This window comes from Pochonia chlamydosporia, chromosome 1 (assembly GCF_001653235.2).
Source record: "Pochonia chlamydosporia 170 chromosome 1, whole genome shotgun sequence".
NCBI classification, from domain to species: domain Eukaryota; kingdom Fungi; phylum Ascomycota; class Sordariomycetes; order Hypocreales; family Clavicipitaceae; genus Pochonia; species Pochonia chlamydosporia.
In genome coordinates, this window is record NC_035790.1 from 3,104,297 (window position 1) to 3,118,269 (window position 13,973).

At 52.0% G+C, this 13,973-nt stretch overlaps 5 protein-coding genes across 5 annotated transcripts; 3 read left to right on the plus strand and 2 right to left on the minus strand.

Annotated features, from left to right (window-relative positions):
• Positions 1-127: 127 nt before the first annotated feature.
• Positions 128-1,873, plus strand: VFPPC_00787 (MFS transporter; the record flags this gene model as incomplete). The annotated part of the gene is made up of 6 exons (XM_018280739.1): positions 128-234; positions 297-346; positions 400-1,064; positions 1,123-1,319; positions 1,380-1,592; positions 1,687-1,873. 6 exons carry the CDS (start codon positions 128-130, stop codon positions 1,871-1,873), a joined length of 1,419 nt encoding a protein of 472 aa, XP_018149039.1.
• A 1,032-nt stretch (positions 1,874-2,905) lies between these two features.
• On the plus strand, positions 2,906-3,127 carry VFPPC_15225 (hypothetical protein; the record flags this gene model as incomplete). The annotated part of the gene is made up of 1 exon (XM_018292978.1): positions 2,906-3,127. One exon carries the CDS (start codon positions 2,906-2,908, stop codon positions 3,125-3,127), a length of 222 nt encoding a protein of 73 aa, XP_018149040.1.
• Positions 3,128-3,690: 563 nt separating this feature from the next.
• Positions 3,691-6,364, plus strand: VFPPC_00789 (C6 transcription factor; the record flags this gene model as incomplete). The annotated part of the gene is made up of 3 exons (XM_018280740.1): positions 3,691-3,780; positions 3,913-6,187; positions 6,300-6,364. The coding sequence occupies 3 exons, from the start codon at positions 3,691-3,693 to the stop codon at positions 6,362-6,364; spliced, it is 2,430 nt and encodes an 809-aa protein (XP_018149041.1).
• A 376-nt stretch (positions 6,365-6,740) lies between these two features.
• VFPPC_12897 (60S ribosomal protein L3) lies at positions 6,741-8,245 on the minus strand (the record flags this gene model as incomplete). Its single annotated transcript, XM_018290674.1, has 5 exons — positions 6,741-6,993; positions 7,071-7,744; positions 7,800-7,956; positions 8,066-8,151; positions 8,240-8,245. The coding sequence occupies 5 exons, from the start codon at positions 8,243-8,245 to the stop codon at positions 6,741-6,743; spliced, it is 1,176 nt and encodes a 391-aa protein (XP_018149042.1).
• An 843-nt stretch (positions 8,246-9,088) lies between these two features.
• Positions 9,089-12,133, minus strand: VFPPC_00790 (transcriptional corepressor Cyc8; the record flags this gene model as incomplete). The annotated part of the gene is made up of 8 exons (XM_018280741.1): positions 9,089-10,552; positions 10,618-10,862; positions 10,922-11,078; positions 11,139-11,231; positions 11,296-11,475; positions 11,550-11,632; positions 11,696-11,899; positions 11,977-12,133. 8 exons carry the CDS (start codon positions 12,131-12,133, stop codon positions 9,089-9,091), a joined length of 2,583 nt encoding a protein of 860 aa, XP_018149043.1.
• Positions 12,134-13,973: the final 1,840 nt, after the last annotated feature.

Below are 13,973 nucleotides of genomic sequence, written 5' to 3' on the forward strand. Positions count from 1 at the left end.
AAATGGCTGACGACGTTAAAAGACGAGAAGGACCCGGGTTCAGTGATGTCTTGCTTGGCGGTTGAACTCAGCATATTGACTGCCTTTCATTCTCATTTTCTTTGCGAAATACTGAATTTGAAAGAGAATGTCTACTGAAAAAGAGATCGATTCGAATGTCCAGGTGCGGGAGGATGACACCGCAAGTCTGGTGGTGAACTGGACGGCGGAGGAGGAAGCAAAAGCGAAGAGAAAGTAGGTGATTCCAGTCCCTTTACAAGTTCAAACTATTTTATGTTAACACAAAAAAATTACAGACTAGACCTCATCATCATGCCAATTCTCACCCTCGGCTTCTTCTGTCTTCGTAAGTCGACAACCTGTCAAACCTCCCAAAAGCACCACTCTAACAAACCCCAGAACTCGACCGCGGAAACATGGCCAACGCCATCACAGACAACTTCATGGGGGACGTCGGCATTAACCAGGACCAATTCAACGTTGGCCAACAAATGCTCTCCCTCGGCATCGTCCTCACCGAAATCCCCTCCAACATGATCCTCTACCGCGTCGGCCCAGGCAAATGGCTCACACTGCAGCTCTTCCTCTTCGGCACCGTCAGCACATTTCAAGCCTTTCAGCGCGGATACGGCGCCTTCATCGCAACACGGTTCCTCTTGGGAATCACGGAATCCGGCTTCATCCCCGGTGGTCTCTGGACGCTGTCCACATGGTATACCCGCGATGAGACTGCCAAGCGAGTCATGGTATTCTACTTTGGCAATCAGATTGGTCAAGCGTCTGCAAAGTTACTCGCGTATGGAATCTTACACATGAGGGGTGTGGGCGGACAGCCAGGTTGGTTCTGGTTGTTTGCGCTGATGGGGGCGTTTACGATTCTCAGCGGATTCATCTATGGATTCTTTTTGCCGGACTCGTTTCAGAAACCTAGGAGTACATTTTTGCCGAGGGTGTCTTGGTTCACGGAGCGGGAGTTGTATATCCTGCAGACGAGGGTGTTGCGGGATGATCCTATGAAGGGGAAGAAGAAGAGGAGTATTGGGCCTGATGCCTTTAGGAGAGCTGTGAGTTTCTATTCCTGTTGTGAGGCTAGCAAGTGTTTAAGCTAACTTTGTCGTGTAGTTTACAGACTGGCGTATCTGGGTGCACTTCCTCATTACGCTGTGCAACAACGGCCCTCAGCGAGCATTTGACACTTATGCCCCCTCCATCGTCACTAGTTTCGGGTTCGGTAGCCTCGTTAGCAATGCGTTGGCGGCAGTTGGTCTCTTTTTACAAGTTCCCATGTCATTTGCATTTAGTTGGGTCTCTGACCGGTTGTAAGTCGTCCCTGAACTCCGTCTAGGTGGGAATCTCTTGCTAAAGAAGGTGGTACATAGCAACCGCAGAGGAGAAACCGTCATGCTGGGAATGTTCTGCCACCTCCTCGGATACATCTTCAACCGCATCTTCACGCGGGTGAAGCTCCGTGGTGTGCGCTACTTTGGCGTGGTTTGGACACAGACCTTTGGAACATTTTCGCATCCCTTGAACATTGCGTGGTTGTCTCTTACTTGTAAGGATTCGGAGCAGCGCGCACTGGCTATGGCTGGGTACGTTTTCTACATACATGGACTGTCGTCGCTTCGTCATTCTTGTTCTGCTTTGTTTGTCAGAGCCATAAGCTAACAATACACTTCGATATAGAGTCATCATGAACGCCAACATAGCCGGCATCTACGGCGCACAAATTTTCCGGGCAGACGACAAACCACTTTATCAGCGAGGTTTTACCGTTGCCATTGCCGTGCTCTCTGTTGGTCTTGTGCTTGCCACTGTGCGATGGGGTGACGACTTTCTGCATCGTCGGCGCAAGGTTCGTGCTCTGGAATAAGGTCCTGGCTCACAAGCCACGGAAGAACTTTTTGCTTTTGGTGTGGCTACGCAGCGCAATTTCAAAAGTAATGGCCTCATACTGGCACCGTCAGAAAGAAACGTTGCGTTCAATGTTCAATGTGCCCGATGTGAAACGTGTTTTTTGCATAGGCGGTGACGTTGGGCCACCACCCTGAATTCTAGGGGGTTGGATGTTTGTTTTTGATACGATGATTCAAGCGTAACCGAAGTGTTTACCAACGACATTTGCAAGCCCACATTGTACCAGTTTGAAGCTGGAAGCTTCTTTGGGTGAGGATTATGGCATGGTTAAATGGTTGTTGTCGAGTAAACTTTGTCTGTCTGCCAGTGATTCCCAAGCATCCACGTACTGAAGTCGAATACACGAAGATTTTTCATGGTAGATGCCATAGCTTGAGTAATTGCCCTTGATGGTAGCCATAAGTCCAATGTGAGGCCATTTTATCAAATAGACAAGTGCCATTGTTCACACATACCTCGACGAACCTCACATCGACAACCAAGATGCTCGTGTTGGTCTTTTGTTTTATTGGACTGGGTCTTCAGGTTGCTGGGTAACATGACGACAAGGGTAATGAACGCAACTCGACGCGTCAGGGGAGTCGGAGGAATGGCTAATCACGAGACCAACGAGGAGGGTACGTCGATGTCGATGTGCGAGTTCGATGTAGAAGCACAGCCCGACGCTTTACATGGACGTCAATCAGCGAAGTACCCTGACCAGCCCCCGACACAGTTCAAAGGATTTGATGAGATGGCCAGCCGAAACGGAGACAATGGTTGAACCCATGGAGCTGTGGCTGGGGGTGGTTAAGGAAGTCTCCCATTTGTCTGCATCCTGCACCCAACCTCGTTTTCATATTGTCTGCAACTTCAAGGGGTCGTCCTGTGCCGCTCTATTATACGTGTAAATTGACAAGACATCAGAATCATTGGCATTAAAAAGAAATTCAGCAGATAGGGTCAGGACTTATTGTGCAATATTGGCTGAGAGGGACTCAACCGGTCAATGGCCGCGGTTCCGGCGTGCAAGGGTCATGATGGTATCGACCATGTTTGGGCTGCGTTGGGCTGTGCTGCATTCTGTCTCTTCCGGTGGATATTGATGCTATTGTTCATTGTTGTTGGTTTGGATTTGACACCGCAATGGAGCGTCAAAGCTTCTCAACAAAAAGGAAATGGCAGATGTTTCTCCCTGCACAATGCAATAGTAGTCGACTCCTCTGAATGATGGTGGTCAAGGATGGGCATGGCGGGAAGAAGGGGAAAAAATTCGAGGGCGTACTATACTGTACCAGACACTTTGCCTGGCATGTTTTGTAGAAAGAAGAGAGGAGTTGCAAGCAGTTCATATCTTATAAGAGCGTCGCTTCGAGGTCGATTTTGTCAGTCCCACGTGGAGACTGACTCCAGTCGACGGTCGACAGTTGACAGTTGACCACCGGCACATTGACGGCACTCGGCCCATACATTTCCACTGTAAATTGCCCATTTTGGCAGCCACGACCCCGCGTGTTTCCCCGTCCTTTCCTTCCTGCCTGCTGACCGTTGCAAAAATCGCCTCCACCATCCCACCAAATCTCTCCCGACTCAACTTCAAACATCCGGTGGATGCCAACTTCACACACGGAGCGACCAACCGACACACACTGCTCCCATTCACCCATTCATCCCCCGGTTCCCCGTTTGTTGCAAACAACCACATCTTCCAAGTTCCAATATCAACCCTGAATCTTGATTATTTTTAGACTAGGCTGTCGATGTGGTTGTCCTCCATACCAATGCAATGCAACCATGAGCCCGCTCTCTCTGCCACCAAACAAGGTCGAGCCTTATGAGAAGCTTCCGCCGGAAACGCCAGACGTTGCCCAGCGAGCACGAGTCGTACGGGCCTGTGTTAGATGCAGAAAGCAAAAACTCAAGGCATGTACTACCTACGTTTGGCTCCTTCTCTTGTTGATACACCACTTCTAGTTTATGACAAAAGACTAATGCTAAACTTGGGCCTTGCTGCAGTGCGATGCTGTTAGACCATGCACGCTCTGTTGCCGCTCAGGCTTCACTTGCGAGGCTCGCGAGGATAATGGTCCTGCCAAGACCAGGAGAACTGCCAACAAGAGGGCTAAGAGAGAGGTCACTCTGCCAGGCTCAGTCTCTCCCGATTATAAGAAGAAACAGCTCAGCCTGACACACAATCCGGCTCGTACCAGTCCACAGTTCCCTCCGTCTCAGTCGCCAGTAGAGCCGTTTCGTTCGCCCGGCACAGCTCACCCTCTACATGGCAGCTTAAGAGAACGGCAACGGTTTGGCGCCAATAGCTCAGCCGTGGGTTTTGCTGCTCGTATATTTGGGGTCTCGGCGGGATCACATTCAGGCGATATCTCGAGCATACCTGGCCATATTGGCCGAGATAAGATGAGTGATGCCGGAACTCCCTGGTCCTTGGCGACTATGCCATGCCCGCCTTTGCCGCTCCTTGAGGCGCTCGTCGACGTCTACTTTGATCGGATGCACTGGTTCACTCTCATCTTTCACGAACCGACGTTCAGAAGGGCAGCACAAAATGTTCTCTCGAGGACCTCTTGGTATCGAAGCGAACTGGGCCATGTTCTGGCTTGTTTGATGGTATCCGCCATTGGGTTGAAGTCTGTTGCTCGGGATGCCACCTGGGCTGGACATGACATGCTTAGAGAAGCATCATTAGATCCGATAACACTTATCGAGGCTCTCATCAAGGAAATTCGTTGTCATCTTTTGGATCTTCTAGACGACTGCTCCATCGAGACTGTCCAAGTCTGCAGCCTGCTGGGAACATACTACATCTTTCACGCCTCTCCTACTTTGGCATGGAGTATACTGGGCATGTCGGTCCGCACTGCATACGCTCTCACGCTTCATTGCGACGGTGACGAAGACAATATCAATGGAAAGGAAGATGATCCCGTCATCGCTCAAGTCCGCCGTCGAAACTGGAATCACATCCTCGTTGCGGATACGTTTGCCGCCATGATATACGGACGACCAGTTTCGCTGGACGCTGCCTTTTCCTACGTCCAGCCTCTGGACCCCATGGATGACTTGTCTTTTGGGCCCAAATTGGCCCAACACCCCCTGTTTGAGCCAAATTCACCGCGCTCCATGTCTTCCCTTCCAATTTCCAATCAGACCTTCCACATGTTGAAGTATTACCTTTACGACATTGTCCGCGAGGCACTGAATCGCTTTAGACTCTTGCGTTTGCAAAGCCCCATAACACCAGAAGAGCTCGTTTCTCTAGTCCAGGCCGTGCAGCATGTTCGGTCGTTGTTGCATGCTTGGAGGGCAGATCTGCCTGCGGTGTTCAACACTAACCCCGCGGCTCAAGAAGCTACTCTAGCGGAAATCAACAGCATACCAGACTTGTCCCCTGTGGAGGAGCTCTCGCGGCGACAGCTGTGCCGTCAAATCAATGCCTTGAACGTAACATATAATAGCGCCGTCATATTCATCCATCGCCCCATCTTGGAGTATCGACTAACAACAAACTCACCTCATGCGCTGCCAAGCGAAACCCTCCAGGTCGTCTCCGAATCATTGCATCTGTCTGTCAATGCAGCACTCGACATGTCTCGAGTCCCAGTCTCACGTCTTGAAAACCAGTTCGCAATGTCGTTTGTGCTGATGAACTTCTTCACTGCCGGCGTCATTCTCTGTATCCCGCCCACTACTTGGCCGCTGAGTTCCATCGCCCATGAAGCCAAGGCCGGCACTTTACGCATCATCCGCGCTAGTCGAGCAATGAAACACCTTACGCCGATTGCCTCTCACACTGAGCAACTGCTTACGGGGCTGTTGAAGCGCAGCCTACAACAGGAAGTCGACAACGGACTCCATCCGGACTTGAGTTTAAGAAGTGACTCTAATCGCAATTATCCAAACGTTGCACCGGCAGATCAGGCCACAGGAGTTCCACAAGAGGCGCATTTCCCAAGCCAAGAAGATGGTGAAATCCAAATTAACGGTACGAATCAGGTGGCTGTCGGAGAACCTAGGTATTCTCAAACAGATCGGCAGACGCCCTCTTCAACGGAACAAGTGAGGGTGCTCAACCCTTCTTCGTTCCCCGGTGAACAGACTTGGGACATGGAGGCAGCCAATACAGTTCCTCCCATGAACGCCATATACGACGAGAACGGAAACATTGTCGCGCCCAATGTCGACCCTCGCCGAGGAGTCATGGACTATCATTACGGCGAACAACGCCAGCAAGTTGACTCGCAATTGGATGAAGTTTTTGGTATATTTGGACAGAGTAAGTAGTTCTGCTCACACCTTTTGTAACAACGGCTACCACTCGCGACGCCTCACAATCTCTCCAGGGGGCAAACTCGTCACAAATGGTTCACTAACATGGAATCTGACAGTGCTATTTAACTTGGTGCCTAATGACCCCTATAGTGCTTGGAATTGGGGCAATGGTGGATTTTGATGAACAATGGATGACAGCATGTGGAAGAAAAGGGGAGAACGTGAGATTTATGAATGAACCATTTAGCTCTGGTGTTTTGGGAAGGGTTTTCATCAAAAGACTGGATAATTTAGAAAGCGGCATGTCTGCTTCTAACATAACGATACCAATTTTCACATGTCACAGAGGAGAATTTAGGAGCAAATACGTTTTAAAGTCATTGGGAATCTCATTTCGAATTTTCATACGTCCCTCTAGCTAGGTCCTTGTGACTGATTCATCCCATTATGAAACCAAACCCAGCCAACAGCAAGGCTTTTTTGAAAACCAACCGTTCGACACCGATGAAATGGCCCAGACATACACATAATCAAAGAAAGCACGACTATTCGCACATTTATGCGGTAGCCAAATCCTTCTTGAGAGTACCCTGGTACTGTTTCTTCTCCGCGGGTGTTTGGAAAGCACCGTGACCAAACTCGGAGGAGGTATCGATCCATTTGAGGTTGATCTTCTCGAGGGCACGGCGAGAGGTGTGAGTGAACATGGACTTGCGGAGAGTCATGACACGCTTCTTGACACCAGGAATAGATCCCTTGAGCATGACGAAGTCGTTGTTGACCTCACCATAGCGGACGAAACCACCGAGACTGAAACGTTTGTTAGAATATAAAAATTTCTTCAAGGTTGTCAATCTGACAGAAGGGGGTCAAAGGGGAAAACATACGGAGTAATCTTCTTCTTGGTGACGTCAACCTCAGTAGAGGCGCTGTCCTCAGCATCAGCCTTACCGATACGGTAAACCTTGTGGTTGACCGAGGTACGGTGGTGGTAACCCATCTGACCAGCACGGGCAACAGTCCACTGGACGTGGGAAGGATGCCAAGCACCAATACAGGCAACCTTTCGGAGACCTTTGTGCGTCTTTCTCGGCAGCTTCTTGGTACCCCAACGGGCGGTAACACCGTTGAAGCCATGGCCCTTGGTGACGGCAATAACGTCAATCATCTCATCCTGCTCAAAGATGGAGTCAATGCCGACAGGCTTCTCGAACAGGCCCTGGCCGAAGGCGACCTTGTCGGCGACGCTTCCACCGTTGACCTGAATCTCCATGAGATGGGCCTTCTTCTGCTTGAGGGGGGTCTTGCGGATCTGAGTGTGGGCAAGCACACGCACGACAGTGCAGTACTTCTTGATGCGCTCGAGCTCGCGGGTGATGCTGGCGCCGCTGGACTCGCTGTGCTTCTTGGCGTACTTGGTGAAGGCCTTCTTCTTGCTCTTGTACCAGTTCTTGTAGAAGCGGCGCTTGACCTCGTCGGACAAGTGCTCAGCCCACACGGTGGTGAGGGAGCGCAAGCCGCGGGGGGTTTCGATGTAACCGACAAGACCAACAACGATCATCTAAAAAGGATGTTAGCCATAGGCTCAAACGCCAAGCGGGCTGAGTTGTTCGTACAGGTGGTGTATCGACGACCGTGACGGCCTCTACGACTTCCTTCTTGTTGGCCTTGGCGCCAGGTCGGTCGAGGTCACGAACGATCGTGGTCATACCGGCCTTGTAGCCCATGGCGGCGGTCAGGTGGACGGGCTTCTTGGGGTCATCCTTGGGGAAGCTATACAGAGAGCGCACAATTGATTAGCCCAGCAGATTCTTTTGTTGCTTGAACCATCACCATTTTGTCTGGTGAAGGGTGTGCAAAAAAAAAAAAAATTCGAACTTACGACTTGACCTTGCCACGGTGACGGGCAGCACGCTTCCTGGGCAAGAAAGCCAGGGAGCCGTGTCGGGGAGCCTCGAACTTGCGGTGCTATTCGCAAATAATAATCAGTATTCATTGTTTTCATAAGGAAATGCGCAATCAATTCCATTGTTGCATATCGTCTTGGGCGGCTTACACTCATTTTGGCGGGCTGTGGTGGTTTGGGTTAGTAAAGAGTTGACGAAGCCTGCGTGACAGAGAAGAAGACCAAAGAGTAGGAGGGTTTTTCTTCAGAAAATTTGTGGGCGAAATTTTAAGCGAGGACCTGTGTGAGGCCGACAGACCCCATGCGTTGTGTGCGTGTGTGTGGCTCCTACTACTGGCGCTAGTCCTATTACAGTACCTTGAATATGTCTCCACCAGGGTTGGCCTTCACCGAGATCTTTTGACACCGTCCCGGCGAATGAATTCTCTCGGTGTGATTGACACAGCTCACGTGATCGTCTGACCTTCAGATCCTTGGCCGGGATGCTTTCTTTGAGACACGGGCGGCATAACTGGCCGGAAAGAGCCACTAGCGCAAATCGTGTCAACACACATTCATCTCACATCTCAATACCAGGTACCGAGGACGATGCACCATGACACACACCACTCATCAATTGAAACCATCAATTGAAACCATCAATTGAAACCATCAATTTGATTCACGTACCAAATAAAACTACTTTACTTGATGAGCGACTACTTACAGTACGGATATCGTTCGCTTGTGACTTTTGTAGCCAAAAAAGAAAACATGAAATACCGTTGCACCCATCCACCACCCTTTCCCATTCGAACCCCAAACATCCCCAGAGACAAAAGAAAAGATAAAAAGGGAATATAAAAGTTCGGGTCGTCCCCGGTGGTATACACTTAGCAAGTAAACATGAGCGAGTTTGCCGCATAACTTTCAGAGAACTCATCAAAATACTCTTTAACCCCTCCAAATAAAAAAATAATAAAAAAAGGGGCCGAGAATAAAACTCAGCACAATCACACTTTACTCCGTTTTAGCGGCGGCGCTTGATGTACCATTGACTCCTCCAATCGTTGGCGATGTTGACTTTGCATCACCGGGCCCCGACGTGGGACCAGATCCATTGGCAACAATGCCAGCCTTCTTGTCCTCTTCAGGACTATCATCGTAATCTTCGTCGACGTCCATCTTTCTTGCGGCTCGCTCAGGTTCCGAGGCGGGAGCTGCCCCGGCAGAGGGGGGTTGATCCGAAGCTGGCCGCTCCTCCTTGTGCCCTGGCCCGGTTTGTGCTTTGTCTTGGGGACCGCTGGAGGCGGCATTGCCAGTTTGCATAGGCGGGAGCTGGTTAGGGCCAATGGAGTGGTTCTGTGGGTGGTGAGCAGCCTCAGAAGGATGGTAATTATCACTTTGAGGGCGAGATTCCTCCTTCTTAGGCTCGTCCGGGCGACGCTGTTCATCAGCTCGTCGTGCTTCATTAGAGTTGCGGCGATAGCCATCCCGGGGAGGGGTTGATGGTCTACGGTGCCTCATATCATCCAGACGAGCGCGGTTTTCCTCATTAGCCTGCTTCTTGGCAGCCGACTCTTCTTCCCACTCGCGCATCCGTTTTGGCCCAACAGACGGTGGACGGTCGTCAGGGCGCTGTGCAGCCGCATCAGGGCCGGCGCCAGGAGGTGGCGGAGGGCCATTCTCAGCAGCACCTGGCGGAGGAGGACCCTCAGGATGATGAGGGGGGTAACTGGGAGCCGCCGGGTGCTGAGGGTAAGCCGACTTTGGGGACGGCATTCGATTATCATGAGGTCTAACCTCACCTCGAGGGCTGTTGGTTTGCGGTCTGAAGGGAGCAGCACCATTGGAAGGCGCGTTGGCTCCATTAGCACTGTTTGGCTGAGCCCCGGATGACGGAGGTGGGCCTCCCCAGTTAGGATTGGCAACTCGTCGTTCAGTCGGAGCTGGGCCTTGCGACGGAGGTGGAGGGGGTTGTCCATACTGATGGGCGCCAGGTGCTGGAGAAGGCCCACGGCGAGATGGACCAGGAGGAGCACCTCGGGGTTCATGATATCCTCCTTGCCGCATCTGCTGGTCCTGTTGAGGGCTGGGCTGGCGCTGAGGAGGCGGGGGAGGTCCCCTGAACGGCTCTCCTCGGTTCTCATACGGATTGGGTGGTTGTGGTGGCGGGTTGACGTTGGAGAGTCTGCCAGCCCAGTTATCACCAGCTCCAGCAGGCGCAGGTGGAGGACCGCCAGCAGGGGGCTGCTGTGCAGAACCACCCCATTGTGGTCCAACTGGGCCAGAAGGACCGGCGGCCTGGTAGGCTTGAGGATGTACATCAGCAGGTTGAGGTGCCGGAGCCTGTCCGCCGCCATTGCTACCACCGGACCGGAGGAGCTGTAGACGGGCCTTGATGTGAGGATTGCCAGGGTCAAGCTCGGCGGCTCTTTGATAGGCATCCAGGGCATCCGCAATTTGATTGTTGCAAGATTCGTACTGCATCAAGTTAGAGATGTGTGGATAAAGCAGGGCAAAAACGTAGACAAAAACATAAGACGTACCAGAGTACCGAGATCATACCACACTTCAGAAATGTAAGGGTTCAGGCGGATGGCGCGGGAGTAGGCGTCGAGGGCATCGCGATACTGGTTGATCTGATAATAGAGCACACCAATGGAGCACCAGAAAGTTGGGTTCTTTCCATCGCGGTACACCGCTTGCTGGTACGCTTCATAAGCCTTTGGGTATTTCTGCTGGGCCATGTAGCAACGACCCAAGAGATACCAGCTCTGGGCATCTTGGTTATCTAGACCCAGGACGTTAGCTTATGATGCGACGTAACATGTCGTGAATTGTTCATCTTACCAGCTGAGACGGATTTCTCCAGATACTGGATGGCCCGATCCTGGGTCTCATATGCGCTGCTTTGCTGGTGATGGAGCCATCCCAGCTGCTGAAGGACTTTGGCGTGGTTGGGGGAGTGATCAAGAACTCGTTGGTAGGCGGCTTTAGCGCTATCAAACTAGGGGGCAAGTTAGTATCTAGACAATCACGCACACAATTAATGCGACATCGAACGTACGTCTTTTTGCTGTTCGTGGACGTGACCGATCTGGAACCAGATGTCCTCCTGGGTCAAAGGGCCGGGAGGAGAATTGACGATGTACTTGAAGCACTGTTGGCCAACGCTGTTAGTATCCGATTTTGTCAGTTCAACACCAGTTGCCCATGCCACATACCTCAAGGCTTTGGTTGAACTTTGACTGCTGCTTGTATATTATACCAAGACGAAAGTATATCTCATTGGCCTTCTCAAAATCGGGTTGAATCTGCATGACCTGCGAGAAAGCCTCTTCAGCGTAGTCGTAGCTGCCATAGCGATCATAGAGAATACCGATGCCATACCAAAGCATAGGGTCCTGTGCCACCATTGTTAAAAAAAAAAAAAAACCAATGCTTGAAGCTTTTTGGGTATCCGCGTGCCATAACTGACCTTTGGGTCTCGGAGATTGACCAGGGCTTGTTGATAAGCGTCGTATGCCTTTTGCAAGTTCTCCGTCATGAGGTAGCAGTGGCCTATGTGCACAATGTCAGCGCAAATCCAAAGACATGTTTCTTGACAACAGAACGCCGACATACCAAGATTGCCCCAGGCCTCGCCATTGTTTTGTTCTATTTGTACCATGGCTCTGAAGAATTCCAGAGCCTTGTCGAAAGCCTCGCGTCCCTTGAGTAGCATGCCGATGGCATTCATGGCCGCCGTGGAGTTCTGGTTGGCCTGAAGGGCTCGTTCGTAGGCGTGCATTGCCTCGTCGGGCACGCGCAGCAGCTCGGAGAAACTTCCTATAGGGATCATTAGTCTGCTTACTTGCCATGACACAGCGCAGGTTTCCATTGAAGGGACGTCAAAGACAACATACCAATCTGCAACCATACTGCCTCGTTCATACCGGCAATTTGTTGCGACGGCGCAAAGGGCGGCGGCGGGACATTCTGGGGGGGCGCCACGGGTGCTTGATGCTGCTGCTGTTGTTGTTGCATCTGCATCATTGTGGGTGAGGGATGGTGGTTCGCCATGGTGATGACAAAAGAGTGTAGAAGCGGTACCGGCTGGGCGTTGGCTCCGCGGCGACAACCAAAGCCGGGGATGCGGATCTAAAAATGTATCGGCAGCGATAAAGACAAGGGAAGTGGCGCCTCTTGTCAGGCCAAAGGGAGGTTGTCAAGCGCGACGAGATGGCAGAGCGAAGGTGAGGAGATTCACTTCACTCCAATGTATGAGCAGTGATCAAAGGCAGTGTGCACCTAGCGCATGGACTGGGTTGAGCCCACGTTTTTTTGTCACAGGCCGGATCACCACACAGGCGTCAGGGCAAGGCAAAAAAAAAAAAAGAAAAAGGGCGACGGCGACGGCAGAGCACTCGGTGGCACAAGAACCAACAAAGGAGATTGGGGGAGTCAGAGACGGTCTGGCCCGAGATGGCAGAGGGACTTGATGTCCTGGTCCAGCGAGGCCGTATCCAGATTGACGACACTTGGGGGAAGGAGGAGGAAAGGAAGACGGACAATTGGGGAGAGGCTGTCTGGTTGGGTTGGTGGAGGAAGGACCTGCACAGCTGGCTGTCAAACTCCCCTTACCCATGAAAATGGGAGGGAACGGGCGCACTCGCGCTAGACCCACGCCGGCGTGCCGTGGCGAAGCGAGCGGGGCCACCCATGTTCACTCTGCATCTCGCAGGCGTGGCGGGTGCACATAGTGCCTGCGGTACGTACCAGACCAGACCACACTAAAGTAGCCATGAAGTCTGGTCCCAGTGCCAGCGTCAACCGCTCTCTGTTCTGCTCTCCTGGCCACTAGCAAGCTGGCCGAACCAGGCGAGTCTGAACCCAGACATGAACCCGCTGCTTGTCTGGCTGGTACTCCGGGGCCACGGTCTACGGGTGACGACCCACCATCCCATCCCATTTGATCCCATCCCACGGCCCACAATTTACAGCTGCTTGACAACATTGAACGTCGAACACAAAGTGCAAGTGCCTGGGGGCTGCCTTCTGCATGTGCATCTAGCGCATCGATTGCATCTGGCTGGCACCCCATATTTCTCCTGGTACACCTGTTAGTGCACACATACTCCATACATGCACTTCGTTACCACCGTCACAAACACAACAACCGCAACCGCCAATTGTCACGTCTCTCTGTCCTCCTTGAAGGAAGTTGACGGTTTGGTGTGGCACTTCACCAACATATCAGAATGCTCAAGCTTTCTTTCACCTCGCCAGCGGATGTAATGCACCCTGTCGCACCTCGCCTCGCGACTCGCTGCACTCAACATTGAAGCACACCCTACATCATCGGAAGGCACCAGACAGCACGCACATGCTAGATGAACCAGACACTCGAGCAGTCAAGTACATGTAACTTTCGCTGTGACCTCACCTCACACGTTAGCTGTGTCCCACCAGACCCCTTCCAGATTGAACCAGACACCCTTCAGTCTTCGGCCAGTTGTACTGGAGCTCTCAGCTCCTTGTCCTGGGCTGGCTGGCCTAGGCCGGGCTTGATGGCTGTGAGGGTCCTGCAGCTTGTCTTGCTTGTCTCGTCCTGACTTGTCCCCCCAGCTATCCTAACCTGGCAGCTCTCAAGTCAATCTGCTTCCGGGGTTCGACTTTGGTGGCGGCGAGAAATGGCCCTAGAATCGCTGACAAAGCCTGAGGCTTCACCATCGCCATCGCCGCCATTATTTTCTTCCTGCATTCCGTGACGTTGTCAAGCCACTCACGCCAAAACCAGCCTCTCGCTCGCATTATGACACTCACACCCACCAAATCTTGGCCGCCCTGAGGCTCACAGTGGGGCAGGGGCGTCACTATTCTCGCCGAGAATGGTGTACAGACAAACTTAAGTGCTGTCAAT